The sequence below is a fragment of the Carlito syrichta genome, unplaced genomic scaffold (assembly GCF_000164805.1).
Source record: "Carlito syrichta isolate Samal-C Ts95f unplaced genomic scaffold, Tarsius_syrichta-2.0.1 Scaffold301942, whole genome shotgun sequence".
Lineage (NCBI taxonomy): Eukaryota > Metazoa > Chordata > Mammalia > Primates > Tarsiidae > Carlito > Carlito syrichta.
Window position 1 is genome coordinate 179603 of NW_007246038.1, and position 19547 is coordinate 199149.

The 19547-nt window shown below is 43.1% G+C and overlaps 1 protein-coding gene across 2 annotated transcripts in view; it reads left to right on the forward strand.

Moving 5' to 3' along the window:
* SH3KBP1 (SH3 domain containing kinase binding protein 1) overlaps positions 1 to 19547 on the forward strand; it is a 188282-nt gene that overhangs the window by 160270 nt on the left and 8465 nt on the right. For both annotated transcript variants that reach the window (XM_021711223.1, XM_021711224.1), the window contains 2 exons: positions 12099 to 12208; positions 16434 to 16562. In XM_021711223.1, coding sequence (XP_021566898.1) covers positions 12099 to 12208; positions 16434 to 16562 — 239 coding nt within the window. The remainder of the gene's footprint in view (positions 1 to 12098; positions 12209 to 16433; positions 16563 to 19547) is intronic.

Genomic DNA, 19547 nt, shown 5'->3' on the forward strand with positions numbered 1-19547 from the left:
CCCCTGGCTGTGGATTGCCAGAGCCCTATTATGGCCTCCATTTTACTTGCAGATATCCAGAGGGATGTACCACCTGCCAGAAAATCATGCTTAGGTGCCCCTTCATCATACTACATTATGTTATTTTATTATCACTTTATTACGTGAATTATCAAAATCCTTCTTTAGCCATGGACTCTCCTTAAGGCATGGTCTGGAAGCCTTGGCCAAGGCCAAGGTTAGTAGCCTGCTAATTTTGATTCATTAAATGAAAAAAAGTGATGAGCAGTTGGTAAGTGAGATTGGTGGGCCGCACTAAAAGGTCATTGGATCTTGTAGTGGCAAGCTAAGGATGGAGGTGGAAGTTAACAGGGTGTCCTGACTTAGAGCTAAAATAAGCCTCTTTACTTACCTTTGCTATAACCTATAGTGACACTTTCTTTACCCCCACAGGCCTGAGTCACCTCTCCCTGAGGTTCATACTCTTTGGAATTTCACAGACCTGTGTACAAAATAAAAGGCTTTTAATGTGGAGGAATATATATATATATATAATTATAAATTATTATATAAAATTGTGTATATGTATATATAATTTTTTTTGAGTCAGGGTCTCATTCTGTCACTCATGCTGGAGTGCAGTGGCATGATCAGGGTTTACCACAGCCTTGACCTCCTGGGCTCAGGTAATCCTTCCGCCTTAGCCTCCCATGTAGCTAGGACTACAAGCACATACCACCACACCCAGCTAGTTTTTTTAATTTTTTATTGTTTTGTACAGACGAGGTCTCACTATGTTGCCCAGGCTAGTCTCAAACTCTTGGACTCAAGTGATCCTTCTGCCTCAGCCTCCCAAAGTGCTGGGATTACAGGTTTGAACCACCGTACATTACAGGCTTGAGCCACGGTGCCTGAACTTAAGCAGAAGTTTGATTAAAAAAAAAAAAGCTATCTCCTATTAGAAAGGGTACAATCTCCAAGCTTAAAAACTGAACAAATTTAGCTTAATGGGAAACTCACAATGTTGACCTTTTTCTCAGTGCTTTATGGACTGGCGATAACTGCTTGTCAGTTTGTGGGGCAGATTTTGAAAACCATAGGTCCAGCTCACGTCTCCAGAGATGGAAGGTGGGGTTTGGGGGGAAGCAAGCAAAAGGCCACAGAGAGAGTCAGGCGAAAAACTGACTGTTCAGAAATGTACAATTGGCAGATTGACTTTTTTTTTTAAATAGAGATAGGATTGCTTGTAATTTTTTTTTCCAAATCAGTGATAGAGTGTCAGGTTTTTAAGGGCACTTGAAATCCTTTTTACTTCAGTCCTCTTCCTTCCTCTTGAGTTTTATAATGAGAAATAGCTCATTTAGTTACCCAGGCTGATGAATGGGAGCCTGCCAGCCACTTCTAGCAGTTCAGGGGACTCCTGTAGTAAAAAGAACACTGGGCTTGGAGACAGGAGGTCTTTCTTTCTTGACTTTTGTAGGCAGCATAATTTGGGCTTTCATGTAATTTCGAATGTTAGAATGTTATTGTTTGACACACGTGTTACAATTGTATATTATGAGTGTCAGACTGCTCCTTTTTTATCTTAGTAAAATGTGTTAAATAAGATGAAGCGGCCCATGCAACTTGCTCTCTGAAAGGTTGCTCATCCCACTGAAGCAGGCCATTGAATACACAATTGCACCTCTTCAGGTCTTGGCTTGTCATCATTAAACCAGAGGCTGGCATAAAGAACCTAGTCCAGCCTCGTAGTCTGTGTTTCTCTGACTCTATCTGTTTCTTTTAGCCAAGTTTTCTGGACATTGAGAAAACTGCTCTTTTGATAGCCTCTGAATCCTCCTTAGAATTAAGTAGCTTCTTCTTTCAGTTGTCTCTCTACTTCCTTTTCTTTGGTTGTGTTCTGTTCATCTAGAATTGATAATTTGGCCCTTTCTAAGGTCTAATCTAGGGTTTTCTTTGGTTTGATGATTTTTGCTTATAAATGATTAGCTGGCTCTGTGGAGATTTAAGTAATTTTTAAGGGGTTATGATAAAAACTTTTTAAATTTTCTTTTTTAGAGATGGAGTGTCACTATGTTGCCCAGGCTGGACTCAAACTCCTGGACTCAAGTGATCCTCCTACCTCAGCTTCCTGAATGATGGTGACTATAGGCACATAGGCACACCTGGCTATTTAAAAAAAATTTTTTTTAGAGATGCCATCTCGCTATGTTGCCCAGGCTGGTCTCAAATTTCTGGGCTCAAATGATCTTCCTGCCTCAGCCTCCTGAGTAGCTGGGACTATAGGTGTATGCCACTCTGCATCTGGCTCATGAACATAACTGTTTGTAAAGTTTTAAAAGTTATGCATTCACCTTTTAAAAAAATATTTTGGTTTTTAAACTCCAGTTATTACAGAAAAATCTAAAAGGATTAGATGTTTACCATCCTGAATAATTTTGAGTTCCTAGAGCAAAACCTGACACAGAGGCAATATAATTCCACAGGGTCACAACGGAAGGTGTTGGGACGTTAGATAAACCATAGGTTCTCAGGCAAATGCACTTGGATTTGAATCTTCGCCCTGCAAGTTCCAGATTGCAAGTTCTGTTTTCAGATCAGTTGGTTTCTAATTTTTTGTCTCTGTTGAAATTGAAGGAGGTACCCACTGAGTTGTTTGGTGATAGATTGTTAAAAATAATTCTTGCCGGGCTCGGTGGCTCAGCTTGTAATCTCGCGCTTTGGGAGGCCGAAATGAGTAAATTGCCTGAGCCCGTGGGTTTGAGAACCGCCTGGGCAACTTGGCGAGACCTCATCTCTACAATAAAATCCAAAAAAAATTAGTTAGGTGTGGTAGCGCACACCTGTAGTTCCAGCTTCTTGGAAGGCTGAGGTGGAAGGATCGCCGGAGCCCAGAAGGTCGAGGCTACAGTGACCAGGAGCATGCCACTGCACTCCAGTCTGGGCGACGGAGTAAGACTCCAACTCAAAAGCAAATAAATAAATAAATAAATAAATAATTCTTGATGGTGCTAGCCCACTGTCTGATTTTTGGTATATCATTTGCAAGGAGTTCAGAGAATTGAGTACATTGATAACAGAATTATTTCCATTCCCATGTATTTCTATTTAAGTGAACAAAGTTTCGGCACTTACATCCCTAAAATGAAAAATAGAACTAGAGTTGATACCAAACCATCTCATTCTGGTATTAAGTAATAATCATTCACACATGAAGTATTTGGGGGGAAAGCTCAATGAAATGATACTTTTTCAGGCTTAAAAGTTACTTATCGAAATGTGTGGTATATGTGTATATTGATCATTTGTATACTAATAATAATTATATTAATAACTCAATTCAGAAGAAAAATAATTGTTATGCTCAGAGCCTTATGATTTCAGGAAGGAAAAAATCTTAAATTTCCATTTCTTTACATGTTTTTACAATGGAAAAGAGATGATAAAGTAATTAACAAAAGACTTAAAAACACATTACCTTAGAATAATATTCAGCAGTAGGTGATGGAAATATGAACTCAAGGAGGAAAGAATGATGTGAAATTTTCAACTGTTAAAACCATGTGAGATTTTTAAATGGATCATAGTGGTTATTAAATTGCTGTGGTATTCAAATATATACTGAATATATTTAAGAAAGCTATGTAAGTTATATTTTAACATCAGTGTTTGGAATGTAGAAGAAATTACATCCTTTGTGATTAAAGTTTCTGTAAAATTTTAGATTTCCACTCAAGATGTGTGTGAGGGAGATATACATGTTTCCAACACTATTTTACTAAGTACACTTGCAAAACAGTTTGAAGACTCTTGGCCTCATAAATATATCATTTTATATTTACACAAACATCTCTATGGATTAATTTCTAAAAGTGATGTTAATATATTTGAAGATACACATTTACACTTTGGTGTTTTTTGATTTTTCGCTTTTGTTTTTGAGTTGAAGTCTCACTCTGTTCCCTAGGCTGGTATGCAGTGACATGAGCAGGGCTCACTGCAGCCTCTACCTCCTGGGCTCAGGCGATTCTTCCATCTCAGTCTCCTTAGTAGCTGGGACTTCAGGCATGTACCACCATGCCCGGTTAATATTTCTTTTTTTTTTTTTTTTTGTAGAGACAAGGTCTTGCTATGCTGCCTAGGCTGATCTCGAACCCTGGACTCAAGCAATCCTCTCACCTCTGCCTCCCTAAGTGCTAGAATTACAGGCATGAGCCACCGTGCCCAGCCACATTTACATTTTGTGATAGGTATTGCCAAATGCCATTACAGAAAGGCTGTGTCCATTTACATTCCTGTGGATAACAGAGAAATACATTTTAAGGCTGGGTACAGTCTTTGTAGCCACTAGCCACCTGTGACTATTTAAATTAATTTAAGTAGCTGCACTTACCTATATTCCATGTGCTCTATAATCACCCGGAACTAGTGGCTACCATTTGGATAGGTTAGACATGGAAGACTTCAATCTTCACAGCAAGTTCTACTCAACAGGGCTGATATAGAGTGGTTGTACTTTCATTCTCAAAACTATCACTATTCCTGAATGAAGTAGATAATTAATAAATGCTCGTTTGAATTAATGAGCAAATAAATGCTATATCTCCCTCTCTTATTCTTGAGCTACATGGTTTGATGTAAAAGTTGCTTTGTGCCAAACAGCTAAACATTCTCTCCTAACTTGCCTAACACCTTACATTTCTTGCCAAGGATTTCCTTAAAGAAGCCAGTCCCCTTTTCTGCCCATTTGAAAACACATTTGAATAAAATAGAACAAAAAGCAGTTTTTTATCAGAGTACAGAGTTGTGTCTTCACGAAAGAAAGTTACATTTCCTATTATCTCTTCTTGTTTTTGCTGTGGAAACAATTCTCAGAATTCATAATCAGTTGAGTGAGAAGTAAGGTCAAGAATTCCTGCCATCTCTGCCCAGTGTTCTGTAGTGGAAAGAATCCCATGGATGTGAATCTGTCTGTGGGCTCTGTCACTTTTGGTAGTGACCTTGAGCAAGTTTTCGAACCTCTGACCCTCCATCTCTCCCTCTGTGGAATAGAATAGTGCCCACATGGCATGGGGTTTTGTGCAGGTGAAATGAATGTGTGTGCACGTAAAGTATGTAGTAGTGGGATTCAGAACAGTAGCTCCAAGACTGTCTCATCTCTGCAGCTTGTGTCTTACAAAGTTCATACCTGGATTCTAAATGAAAATACAGGCCAGGCATGGTGACTCATTCCTGTAATCCTAACGCTTTGGGAGACCCAGGAGGGAGGACTGCTTGAGCCCAGGAGTTCGAGACCAGCCTGGGCAACATAGTGAGATCTTGTCTCTAAACACACACACACACACACACACACACACACACACACACACACACAATCTGTTATCACACACACACATAGACACACACAATCTGTTATGTCCTTCCACATTTTGGAGGGCTTTCTTTCCTGCAGAATCGAATAATTGCTAAGCGGTCGGTGACTCAGTTAACACAGGTCTGTGTTTGTAGTCTGCACAGCTTTTTCCACACTAGCCAAATGACTGATGTACGGAGTGAGACTTCCTCCTCCTGTCCAGACTGCTTTGTTATACTTCTTCGTTGCAGAAAAGGTACCAGCAGCCCCGTAGATTTAGGGTTTTCTCATCTTAGACTTTTTTTTAAGCGGGGGAATTCCTGTTCCCAAATCCCACAACCCCATTAATGGTGTCTGAATGCAAAATTCTGCCTTTGTGATTTGAAGGGGTTTTTACAGTCTCTCATTTACAAAAGAATGACCCTGTGAAGCTGACGGCTCAGATCACTCTCTCTTTTTTTTCTGGTGGGAAAAACTGAAGCCCAGAAAGGTTGTCTGTTCCTTTATTCAACAATCATTTATTGAACAGTCACCACAAGCCAGGAAAAAATGTTCAGAAAACAGAGAGAAAAGCCACAGCTTCTTCTCGGACTGGTGGTGGAGACAGATAAGTCAACGAGGAATGTCAGCACAGGATGCTAAATGCTGAGACCAGGGTAATGGGTGAGTAGGAGAGTACCCAGCCGAGGCCTTAGGGTGCAGTCTGGCTTCTTGAAAGAGGCCCTTGTTTTAGAACCAAACTTCAATGGTACTGAAGGAGTTAGTGGGGAGAGGGAGCCCTGAAGGGACATACTCAGGTCAGTACTTTATACCTCTCTCTGGTGGCAGCATGCAGAGTGATAAGTGGCTTGAAGTGAGGTATCTATTACTGTGGTTCCAGGTAAAAAATATCATAGCCTTAAGCCAGGCATGGTGGCTCAGCCTGTAATCCTGCACTTTGGGAGGCTGAGGTGAGTGGATTGCCTGAGCCCGCGGGTTCGAGACCCGCCTGGGCAACTTGGCGAGACCTCATCTCTACAATAAATCAAAAACTAGCTGGGCGTGGTAGCGCGTGCCTGTAGTTTCAGCTACTTGGATGGCTGAGGCGGAAGGATTGCCAGAGCCCAGCAGGTCGAGGCTGCGGTGGCCGGGAGCGGCCACTGCACTCCAGTCTGGGTGACAGAGTGAGATTCCAACTCAAAAAGAAAAAAAAAAAAAAAGAAATGTCATAGCCTTAATGAAACAGGAGTGTGGAGGAGAAGGGATGGCTTCCAGAGGTATTGAGAGGTAGGGTCATTGTCAAGCTTCAACTGCCAGCAAACGTCCATCCTAAGGCTCAAGTCTCAAGCAACAAACTATAATGAATAGACAGCCCTTTAGGAGCTCCCAGAGGGTTCCATTGGTGGCAGCTGGCCTGTCTCAGCATCTTGACTATTTCTCTTCTGTGTTTTCAATGGATGTGCTTTAGGTCACCTGTGGTCACTGGTACTATTCCTCCCAACAATGGAAAATGAGGTTCCATTTTCTAATTGAACTAAATGGGGTGTGACTGAAGTTCATGGAAAATGGGCAACTCCATGTGTCATGAAGAGTCGGAGGTCCTTTCCAAGCTAACTCCATCATGTCCAACATGAATTAGCCCCATGTGTCTGCAGAGGGTTTGTCGTCCAAGTATTACAAAAACCAAGGGCCTCTCATCCTTATGAAACTAACTTTAAAAAAATACCCCAGCATTTGCCAGTTCAATAGTTTTGGACTGGCTTATGGGCATTAAAAACCTTTTCTATTAAGAGGAAAAACTCCCAGCCAGGCTAAGAAAGCTCATATCAAGTTTCGACTTGATTCATTTCAAAACCACCATGAAAATTGGGACATTTTCTTCGCACCACGATGGGTTAGTCATGGAAATTCTGCCTTAATCACAGCTACCATGGGCATAGTCATGAGGAGCATGCTCTGTGCCACTGAAGTGATGTGACAGTATTCAAGAGTTACTCCCCTTCACTGTCAGAAAGCAGAGGTGTGTTGCAGTTCATGGTCTGTGGAAACATACAGGGATGACCTCAGGTTCCCTTTTCGGCAAGTGACCTCATACTTGGTGCATCTTTTTCTCCGTGGCAGTTTGGTTTGGTTGCTGTTTCTAAAATGTGCTCTTTACAAACTAAAACTATAGAAAGTTAAACTTAGCAAAAATGTGCATTAAGGGGTTAAGTGTGACTCCCCCTGAGGGACTCAGACCCTCCTCTTACTCTTGAGAAACAGGAATGAGGCTGTCTCCTCTGCCATCTGTCATGGAGATGCTTGCTAAGCATGGCCAGGCTTCAGCATGCATAGGTCTTTTTAATGCAAGTCTCAGCCAGTTAAACAAAATGGGCCAGTCAGCCTTCTCCGTGGCCATGGCACAGAACGCCTCCTCCACCCTGAAGCTGCCAGCTCACATCCTGCTGGGAGCCACCTCTATAAGCTATGCTCCTGGTTTTTTCTTGATATAGTTTGTTCATCTGTATGCATGTTCCTTCATTGACAGAATAACAAACGTGTTTCCCCCAGGAATATTCTAGACTTTGAGAACACAAAGATGAGTTCCTGCCCTCCTGGGGCTCACAGCCTAAGTGCAGGAGGCGGACACCACACTCCTGAGTCATTTTGAAAGTACACTTCATTCCAGACTGCCTCCTCACACCTTGTCAAACCCTAAACTCCCAGGTGGACTTAATTAATTCAGTGGGCCAAGGAGGGTGAGTGGAAAGGGAAGATGGAGTCCTTCCGGGAGTTCTGATGAAAGTGTCCTGGTGTAAACTTGTCCACCCCTGCACGAAGGCGGACTTGTCAAGTCCATCCCAAGTGGGGCCTGAGGCAGTCCCATCCCCTCCCCTCGCTCCCTGCATTCCTCCTCCATCTCTCTCAGCACACTAGGTCACTTCTCAGGCCTCCTCCTTGCTCCAGCTACAGTGTGTCTGACCTGTCACCAATCATGGAGTGTTTGGCCACCACTTTCATCAAGTGCTCCAGCATCTCTGTTGTCCTCCAAATCGGGCCAGCACTCAGCCCGGCTCCGGAGGCCCCCACCGTGCTGATGAGCTCACCCAGGCGTGCTCTCAACTCACTGGACCCTGGAACACCCTGTCAGTCACCTGGTGGCCTTTCCACTCCACTGCTTGATCAAATTCTTATTTATCCCCACCTTTCCTCAACCCCCAGCCTCTGCTGAGCACTGCTTCTCAGCCTTTGCTGCATATTAACATCACCTGGGGAGATGGATGCCTACCGTGCCCAGACTGCACCTCAGACCAGTCGAGTCAATTCTGGGATGGGATCCAGGGATACGTTTTTATTGTTGTTTTTTGATCATCCAAGTGATGTTGCTGTGCAGCCAAGGTGGAGAATCAATGCTAATTAGCCTTGAATTATCCTTTTGTCACTTCACCCTGCTGAGGCTGTGCCTCCAGAACTTGTTTTTGTTTCTGGACAGAGCAATGATACAGGTTGCCCAGCTCTGCCCTGGTAGCGCCTAGCCAAGGCCCTTGGCAGCAGCCTGTTTGTCAAAACCTTTAACGGCCCTCTCTTTCCCCTCCTCCCCTGGTTGCCTCCTTGACAACTGCGCCTCGGTTTTGTGTCCTCTGTCCTCTCCCCTAGCCTTCCTCGGCCCCTCCTGTCCTCCCTAACCAGCACCCCCAGCAAACCTCCTTGTCCTGACCTTATTCCTTCCAGAACAGTTGGGAGTTTACATGGTTAACCTGCTAAACTCATTGCATGTAAAGTACATGCAAGGATATTTGTGCAGTGCTTTTCTATAGTAGCAAAACATAGGAGAAGGGAATGATTTGGAAATGAATTATCCAACAAATAGGGATTCATTAAATAAATCATGATTTGCAGTGCAATGGAGGATTATGCAGCAGTGAAAATGTTTATAAAGAATGTTTAGAGATATGGCTTATAAGTGAAATCAGCAGGATGCAGTATTATATTATGCTGGTATATTATATACAGCACAGCATGACCTATACTTTTTATAGAAGAAGGCCTGGAGGAAAATATACCAAAATACTGACAGTGGTTGTCCTGATGTGATAAGATTATAGTTGACTTTCTTTTGTTGTAAACATTTCACATATTTTCAAAAAATTATACACTGATGATATATTATTTTGTAATTGAAGAAAAAGTGATTCAAAAAGGCAAATTGGGGGAATATTAATGTCAGATGTTGGCTTTTTGCATCCATCCAAGTGTGGAATGGGGAATTTCTACTTCAGACAATATGGAGTGGCTAGAGGCAAGTCCAAGATTAGAGTCTGGAGGAGAACCCTTGACAAAAATAAGGTTCTCTTAAAAGAAAGGCCAGAGAGTGTGCACCAGAGAAGTACATCTCAGCATTGGGGCTCTTTGCCCTCCTCTGGCCTAGGGTCCTCCTGGAACCCTGCTTAGTCAGCTACAGAGGTAGTTATTTTATGAACCTCATTCCCGTGCTAGATGAATCGGCCTCCCCTGGGCCTCAGTTTCTCTTTACTCCATCCTGTAGATGGTTAACCTTTGGTTATACTTGCCTTACCCTGATAAGAGGAGTTTCTTCTCTTTTTTTTAAACAAGAGTTAATTGAGTAATTATTCATTCACCAGGTACTGGGATAATGGGATAATGTCACTTAATAAAATCCTAGGTGTAATTTAATGGCTTCTCCTGACTGGTGACTTGTGCTTGGTTTTGCATATTCCACTAAAGGAAATAGTTTGCAGGTAACTAACCTGCCTATTCATTAACAGCATAAAGCTATAACATAGCTAGACCACTTCTTATAACTATTAGCAAAAAAGTTCTCCTCAAAATAAGGGGTGGGGGGAACACACATAATTTTTTTTTTTTTTTTTGAGTTGGAGTCTCACTCTGTCACCCAGACTGGAGTGCAGTGGCTGCTCCTGGCCACCGCACCTCCACCTGCTGGGCTCCAGCGATCCTTCCCCCTCAGCCTTCCGAGTAGCCGGAATTACAGGCATGCGCTACCACGCCCGGCTGATTTTTTGATTTATTGTAGAGATGAGGTCTCGCCAAGTGGCCCAGGTAGGTCTTGAACCCACGGGCTCAGGCAATCCACTCACCTCAGCCTCCCAAAGCTTGGGATTACAGGCTGAGCCACTGAGCCCAGCTGCACACATAATTTTAACTTCTCTGTCCTGAGCCAGCATATTTGCAGTTATGGCAGTTGTGATCCTCTTTCAGCTCCAAGTAAAGACTATCTGATTAAAACTGACTGAAATAACAAAGGCTTGTTAATTTCACATGGCAAAAATTCTGGGTGCTAGATCATTCCAGGTTTAGTGGACAGCTCATCGGAGTTGTCACCCGAGCTCCTCCCATTGTTCTTCCTTGCCATCCTCAAGCTCGCCAAGAGCTTTGGCCATGCCTCTCCTCTTGGTCATAAGATGGCTGCCACAGCTCCAGATAGCCTGTCTTTACACAATAGCATCCCAAGCAGGAAAGAAGAGAGACACCAACACAAAAGGCCTTCTCCTTGCTTGCCTTTCTAGCCTGAGAGGAAATCTCTTTCCCATAGGCTCTCAATAGATTTCTCTTTATTTCTCGGTAACTCAAATAGGCTACACAGCCACTTCTAGACCAGTCATAAGCAAAGAGGAACAGGATTGCCATCATTGGCTTAGACCAAGCATGATTTAGACCAGCAACTGGGCACATTGTCCTGAAGCAAAACTGGGGCTCTGTTAGAAGGGAAAGCAGGGAACTGTTTGGGAAGGCAGTGCCTTCCATGGCATTTGAAACAGTTTACTTGTCAGAAAGAAATGGCGTTGTCCCAGTCACGAGCAATGATGGCACTCAGGGCTGGCCTTTCTCTGCCAGCCATTCCTTTGAGCATTACACATACATTCACACTTGGAGTGAAAATCACCAGAACTCTATGGAACTGTGTACCTGCTTGGCCTAATTATTTGTTGAACAGGGTGGCAAAAGCTGCCTTCCTTTGGACCCATGCCAGGTGAATGACAATGTGACTGAATGATTCTACGTTCATCTGTGCATCAGTCACTGAGATGTAAGCTTTCTGAGGGAAGAGCTCATTTCTGCTGTGTTTGTGGGCATCGCCTCAATATCTAGTGCTCTGTGTGGCACGAAATCATCTCTCAGTAACAGTGAATGAATGAGTGAACAAACTGGTGACTGAAGAAGATACTGTCTCCATTGAGTGATGCCGAATGGGGCCAGGCTCCGTGAATTCTCTGGAGAGGTAGAAGCTTGGTCTCTTCCCCTAGGGAGTTTTCAGTCTAGTGTCAGGGTGAAAACATATGACCTTACTAACGTGACACAACCAGAGAAGAAGCCTGCCTTCTCTTTTTATCTTTTGTAATCAATGCCTGGCATCCATTTGCCCATGACCATTGTACCTTGTGCTGACTGCCTTTTGTGTCAAGACCGCAAGAATATTCTGTCCTAGAACAGACTAGGATTTGTGGAAGAAAGAGGATTCTTCCTTTAATCCTCTTTCTGTAGCTTTTTAAAGATTTATGAGTATAGCTGTAGAAGGAGAAAAGAAAAATAATGTCTCTCTCTTCTCCATGCTATAGTTTGTGAAACTGAGGAGGAAATGATTATTTCATTCACTTTGAGCCACTTTATTGAATCACCAAAGGATGTAAATGACCTTTGTAAAAGATGACATGTAATCCAGACAGAAGGGATGATTGTTAAGGAAAAGAGGTGCTTGTAACACATTATAAGAAACTTTCTTCATTTAGATTTTTGCTCTTAAAACTCTGTTTTACTGTTGTTTTAGACCTAGAAGGTTTTGACTCCGTGGTGTCATCTACTGAGAAACTCAGTCACCCAACCACAAGCAGACCAAAAGCTACCGGGAGGCGGCCTCCATCCCAGTCTCTCACATCCGTAAGTGTCTCTTCATAGTGTCTCCTTACTTCTCTACAGCTGCAAAACAGGACAGATAAGAGACTTGCTAAGGACATCCGCAAGTGGCTGACTTGAGGACTCCCTGGGAGAGGGAGTCCATGCGACACACTACCAGCCAAGTGATTTCAGAGTTTTTTTGTCAAGCAGCATTTCTTTCTATTTGTTCTTTGTGTTTCTGCCATCAAGGTAGGCACTCCCTATTCCCACCTTCCTTTCTTCTCCTTCCAAGCTGATTCTTGTGTGAACCTGAAATGAAATCGGTAAGATAAAAAAAATACCATTTTTTATTGTGGGGTAAGGAGAGTGAGACTGGTTTGGGCTACCAACAGAACCTCACTAAATAAAGATCTGCTTTTCTTTACAGCACTAGGCGGTGACTGAGCCTTTATCTCTCAAAACCCTGTTGTCTGCACCCCTCCAAGGAATACCACACAGACCTTTAGGAAAATTTTTTTTAAGGGTTGGGGACTCGCTCTGTTGCCCAGGCTGGGGTACAGTGGTGGAACTGTGGCTCACTACAGCCTCAAACTCCTGGGCTTAAGTGATGTTCTCTCCTCAGTCTCCCAAGTAGCTGGGACCACACCTGGCTAATTTTTTAAGACTTTTTTCTAGAAATGGTATCTCACTATGTTGCCCAAGGTGGTCTTGAACTCCTGGCCTCAAGCAGTCCTCCCACCTTGGCCTCCCAAAGTGCTGGGACTACAGGGGCACGCCACAGCACGTAGGCAGTAGATTGCTTTTAAATATACAAGGCACCTGGTCGTGTAGGAGAGACCAATCAGAACCCTCAAGATAACCCATAGAAGTGTTTTGTTTGGGTCATTTTGAATAACTTCTTATTGTAAACTGATTATACATTTATTGCACCAAATTTGAACAACAAAATGTATAAAGAAAAAAGTTGCCTGTAATGCTGCTCCCCAGAGCCAATAAGTGTTAACCTCTTGCTGTATATCCTTAGCTTAAAAAAATTCTATATGTATATATGAAATTATTTATTTGCAAATGGGATTACATAGTACACATTGTTTTGAAACTTGCTTTCTCCCTTGTATTGTGTACCTTGCTCCCCAACTGTTACACGTTCTTTCATAATATCACATTTCATGGCTGCCCACTGTTCTGACCTATGCATATGTGAGAACTGATTTAACCAGTGTACTATTATTGGACATTTATGTTGTTTCCAGTTCTTCGTTACAAACAACACTCAAGTGAATGTCACTGTGGAAAAATCTTGATGCTGCTTCAAAATTATTCACTTGGGTAAACATCTTCTAAAAGTGGGTCAAGGGGAAATGCATGTTTTATTTTTGCCACAAGTTGCAATTGTCCCCTCCGCAAAGATTTATCTTCTACAGGTTGTGTATGTGAGATATGTGAGATTTCTCTCTCTCTCTCTGTGTGTGTGTGTGTGTGTGTGTGTGTGTGTGTGTGTGTGTGTGTGTGTTTTATCTATCCCTATCCCTATCCAGCATATTGCCTTATCCTGGCAGGTTTAAGTCCTTATAACCTCCACCTAGTTACACCACGAAATTAACCTTTTGCTGGTTTTGCAGGACACTTTGTATTTTTATGTTATCACTGATCCCACTTAATGCTGCTTCCTTGGAACCTCTTCTCTCATATCTACTGAGTTTGGAAATATGATTAAATCATCCCATTTTTTCTCTTTGTATAAGACAAGTCTAACTTTGTATTGATACCTTTTGGGGAAGAAGACTTGAAAAAATGGTTTGCTTTTTCATTCTTATATAGAGTTCTTTGCCAGCACTGTCTTCTTTCCCCTCTCCTTCTTAGCTGTCCACACCTCATCCCAACATGTACTCACAACCTATTTTTTTGCTCCTTAGTATCTCTGTATTTCAATTTTCAATCCTACCTCCTACATCTTCTCTCTAAATCCGACATCATTTTTTTCCTTCCACATTCTTCCTAACTCTTCAAAATCGAGAGAGCCTTGTGACTTCCAGAATTAAATACAGAGAGATTCAGTTACCATCTCCTGCCTCACCCTTGGTACATTCATCCCACGTCTGGTAGTTTGTATATAGTTGGGGGACCACGTAAGGGAATCTCATCTTCATTCTGACTTTAGACTACACAGTTTTTCATTCATTCATTCAACAGATATTTATAAACATTTATCCCCTTTGGGCTCAGCACTGTGCCAGATACCAAATATTCAACTGGAAGGAGAAGTATATTGTCACTGTAAGAAAGCTTACAGCATTGCAACTCAAAGTTTGCATTTTATATGGAGTCAATTTATTTGCAGACTTAAAACTGCAACTGTGCTTTAAAGAAGTATAATTACTATACAGTCTTCCCTTCATTCCCATCCATCCCCATTTGGGTGTGTATGTTGAGTTTCTATTTACTCTTCTTCCAGCCAGCACCTGTGGGTTTTCATAGCAAAATGGAGGATTGATGGAGATAGGCATATTCCTAAAAGGCCATTAGGGGGAGCTGATGGAAGAAATGCTCCAGTCATGATTCCCCCAGCCAGGGGCCTCTCACCCTAGTTGAAGCTTTTTATGTTTACAGATTCAAAGAGCAAGGTTTGATAGGCAGCTCATGAACCATAGGTTGGATAGGAGGAAACTAGCTTTTTGAATAAAATCTCAAAATGAAAGGATCCAGGCATGGCATGGTGGTTAAGCAGTTAAGCCTAGATTAATAAGAAAGCTTGGTGATGGTGGAGGGGATGTTATTCTAGGTAATTGGATTTTCAGATTAAATGAAGATTAACAAATAAGACCTCTTCAATTGAAAACTTTGCTTTAAAAGTCCCTAAAAATGTGTTAGGTTTCTGCCTTAGTAAGTAAACAAGAAAACAAACAATATTTGTGGGTATAACTTTTCTATAATGATACCAAGTGGACTATTTTTCCACTATTGGGGTAGAAGGCAGAGATGAGGTTGAATGTGACCTCTTCCAAAGAGTTCTCTGGAAGATTCTTCATTATAAAGGAATCTTTACTATAGGAACTCTTATTTTCATTCCCCCTTTCTAAAACAGGGAAATTCTAGCCCAGTAATTGTTTATGACCAAGTGAATTCTAGTGAGTTGCTTCCCCTTCATCCAGCTTATGACTGGTGGAGTGATCTTCACAGTGAGACAGAAAGAGAAGTGTTGTTCCCATGCTTTACCAAAAGATGCTGCCACTCTAAATACACTTCAGCGGATACAGACTCCAAAGTGGATGTTGCCTGTCTATGGTAATGAGAGCAGAGGTTTAGCAGCAGATACCAAAGTAAATATGAGCTTGTTGTACCAGTAGGCAGGGCTGTGCTCTCAGGCCATGGAAACACTGGTCGCTGGACCACAAGCTTAGTGATCCCTTGCCCCTGGAAACGGTTTCCTCTCAGACAAATCCTTTAAGGCACGTCAGGATGCAGCAGATTCAGTGATTCTGGAAAAGGGTCAAGGAAAAGGAAGGTGAGGGAATGGAGGAGAGACAGCCTCCTGTTGACCTATATGTTCTTTTCCAACAGATTGTGTGCTCTGGAAAGGCAGGAACTGTGTGCATGCCACTGCTGAGTCTACAGTACCAAGCTCAGGGCTTGGCACATGATAGCAACATTTTTTTGAGTCAGGGTCTCACTCTGTCACCCAGGCTAGAGTGCAGTGACACAATCACAGCTCACCACAGCCTCAATCTCCTGGGCTCAGGTGATCCTCCTGTCTTGGCCTCCGAAGTAACTGGAACTATAGGCACGTGCCACCACACCTGGCTAATTTTTAAAATTTATTCTTTGTGGAGACAAGGACTTACTATGTTGGCCAGGCTGGTCTCGAACTCCTGGGCTCAAGCAGTCCTCTTGCCTCAATCTCCCAAAGTGCTGGGATTACAGGCGTGAGCCACCGTGCCCGGCCAATAGCAAATGTTTAGAGAATGGAGGAAAGGGAGCAGGAAAGGATGGACAAACGGATGCTTACAAGGATGAAGTGATTGATGGGCATCTGTGGAAGGAGTTCTGGCTTAGGAGACTTTGCTTCTTATTTTTAGTTCTGCCACTAACCAGCTGTGCAACTATCTCTACTGCACAGATAACAGCACACTTTCAGCCTCACAAGGTTATAATGAGGAGATAAAATAGACGTGCCAAGTGCATTGGAAAGCATACAGGATACATTAACAAAAACTATATCAGCTAAGGTATAGTTCTGACAAAAGCACTTTCTTTTGACTTTATCCAGTCCTCTCTTTCAAGCCCTGATATCTTCGACTCCCCAAGTCCCGAAGAAGATAAGGAGGAACATATTTCGCTTGTGCACAGAGGAGTGGACGCGTCAAAGAAAACTTCAAAGACTGTTACCATATCCCAAGTGAGTGACCAGCCATGGCGAGGATGTCCCTATCATTTCTTGCATGTGCTCATGATGGTTATAAACCAAACAAGGATAAACAGACAGTGCAGGTGTTTGTCATTCTTCAGTGACAGTGATTCCCTGAGTCATCAAAATCCCTGAGGCGTGTTGCAAAGTCTCCAAAACTGGGCAGAATCCCTGAGTTACAAGTTCAGTTGTTTATTTTTTATATTTTTTTCTTGTGATTTGATCTCTTCATACCATCATGCACACATGCACAGATTCCATCACACACCACTACCATCACTGCAACCAAAACAACTTTAAAAGCCTTGAAGTGTCTAGAGAGAATACATTAAACATATTAAATACTTCGCTGTCTGCCCACAGATCTTGTCATTTATGTTCAAAGCTGGTCACAAATTATAGTTGCAAGATCATAAATATAAATAACTAATGTGGTCTCTTAAAGATAAAACTGATTTGGATTCATATTCTATATTTATAGTCTAAAGACATGTTAATTTGGTATAGCTATTTTAAATTATTGGTTTGTGAGAAACAAAGAAGACATCGTTTAACTACTGCATGTAACTTTTGAAGAGTACCCTATACAAATTTTGTTCTTCCCACGAATACAAACCAATTTGTTTTTTTGAGTCGGGGTCTCACTCTGTTGTCAGCTGGAGCATAGTGGTACACTCACGGCCACTGCAGCCTCGACCTGCTGGCCCCAGGTGATCCTTCCACCTCAGCCTTCTAAGTAGCTGGAACTACAGGCATGCACTACCACGGCCGGCTAATTTTTCTTTAGATGAGGTCTCACCAAGTTTCCCAGGCTGGTCTCGAACCCCTGAGCTCAGGCAATCCTCTTGCCTACGCCTTCCAAAGTGCTTGGATTATAGGCATGAACCATCGTGCCCAGCCAAACGAAGATTTTAAAAGTCTGTTTTCCGGAACTAAGAAAACCTAATCAGTTGGGATTATTTTGTCTCTGAACATTAGCAACTTCTTTCTGTCTAAAAGTAGAAAACTGTAGTCATTTGAGGCAGGAATTAGCATAAAGAAATCAAAGGTTACTGTGAGATTTTCCCTTTCTATAGATTTTAGAATTTACATAGATAGATTTTCTTTTCTTTTTTTTTTTTTTTGAGTTGAAGTCACTTTGTCGCCCAGACTGTAGTGCAGTGGCCACTCCCGGCCACCGCAGGCTCGACCTGCTGGGCTCCGGCGATCCTTCCGCCTCAACCTTCCAAGTAGCTGGAACTACAGGCGCGCGCTACCACGCCCAGCTAATTTTTTGATTTATTGTAGAGATGAGGTCTCGCCAAGTTGCCGGGGCGGGTCTCAAACCCGCGGGCTCAGGCAATCCACTCACCTCAGCCTCCCAAAGCGCGGGATTACAGGCTGAGCCACCGAGCCTGGCTTAGATAGATTTTCTTAAAAATACTACACAGTAAGCAAAACATGATCCTATACAACAGATCAGTGGTAATTATTCACAAAACTGAAGCATTCTTACTTTATAAAAGAGTTCTATTTGCATAAATTGGATTTAGACCTATTTTTTTCTAGTGACCACAGATACCTATAGTTTCCTTCTCTTGGACATCCCTGGGGTGTCTCTACAGTGACATCTACTGGTACACAGTGGCTTTTCACATTTCTGATTTGTGTAGTTCTATCCTATTAGCCTATTTCCTTTCCCTGGAGTTGTCATGTCGTGTTCTTCAGTGCTTCTAGAAATTCCACTTGAACTAATTTGATCAGGGAGTGTGGTGACCTATACTCTGTGAAGGCTTTAAAAAGTACTCGTTAGCAGAAATGGGCTGAGAGTGAGTCATATAGGAAATGCCAAGAGCAGTATTGATTCAAGAAGTGTCTGGAAGTCAATCAGTGTAAGGGCACTGGTGGGTCACAGAAGGTATGAGAGGCACATAAGGATGCAGGAGGGGAGATGAGGAAAGACATGAGCTCAGGAATAGATAATAAGCAAAGAAAAGAAGGAAGGGAGAGCGTAAATCTTCAGACTCTGGCAGCCACAGTCACAGTGCTGGGCTTGAGGGCCCCAGCTGATAGTAAGGTGATTGACTCCCAGTTGAGCCAATTATTAGCTATGAGACTTGGTAAATTACTCTACCACCTCTGTAAGCCTCAGTTTCCTGCTTGGCAAAATGCTCATGCCAATTGATCCTCCTTTAAATTGTCTAGCCGACATCCGGCATGTGATCCATGCTCCATAAATGTCAGTTCCTCTTCCCTCTTACTATAACTCCTACTAACAATAAAGCACAGGCTGGCGGATTGCTATCCCTGGCAGCAGAGAGCGCTTTTCCTCAATGGTAACTTGGCAGAGAAAAGGCGAGCAGAGAGGCTGGGAATGATGGCCCATCTGCTTTTGGCTCTCTCTGCCCAGTCTCTCCCTGTAGCACAGCCTGAATCCAGACTGTGCCTCGTGTGCCAGCCGAGCCCCTTCTTGGCTCCTGCCCTGGGGTGGCCGGCTGGGCGTCTGCTGCTGGAAGGATTCCTGCAGCCACATTGCCAAGCTCCTCACCCCTTTACCTCCCAATGTCCTGGCTCACTGCTTTCTATCCTCCCTACCTACCTACCAACTCCCTGCTGGTATTTCCTCCCCTGGACCTGCCAGGTGCCCCTCTTCCCATGACCGTCTCGCTTTCTGGGCCCTTCTGGCCTCCTCAGGGCAATTCCCCATCAGGCTCCCCCCACCCGTCTCCGCCATCTTCAGCCCAGCCTTCTACTGGTTCTTTCAGCAGCTCAGGGTCTCCTCCATCTTGGGAAGTACACAAAACCCTTCTCTGATCCTGTCTCCTCCTGAGGCTTCTGCATGAGTACACTTTCCACCCCGCTCGTGTCTTCCCACCTCAACTAAAGTTCTGGAAAGAGAGTGCTAAATGTGTAGGCCACACCCCTCGCCTCCCATTCAGGTACTGATTGACAGTGATCAGGTTTCTGTCTCTCTTGTTTCACCAGATGGGCTCCCCC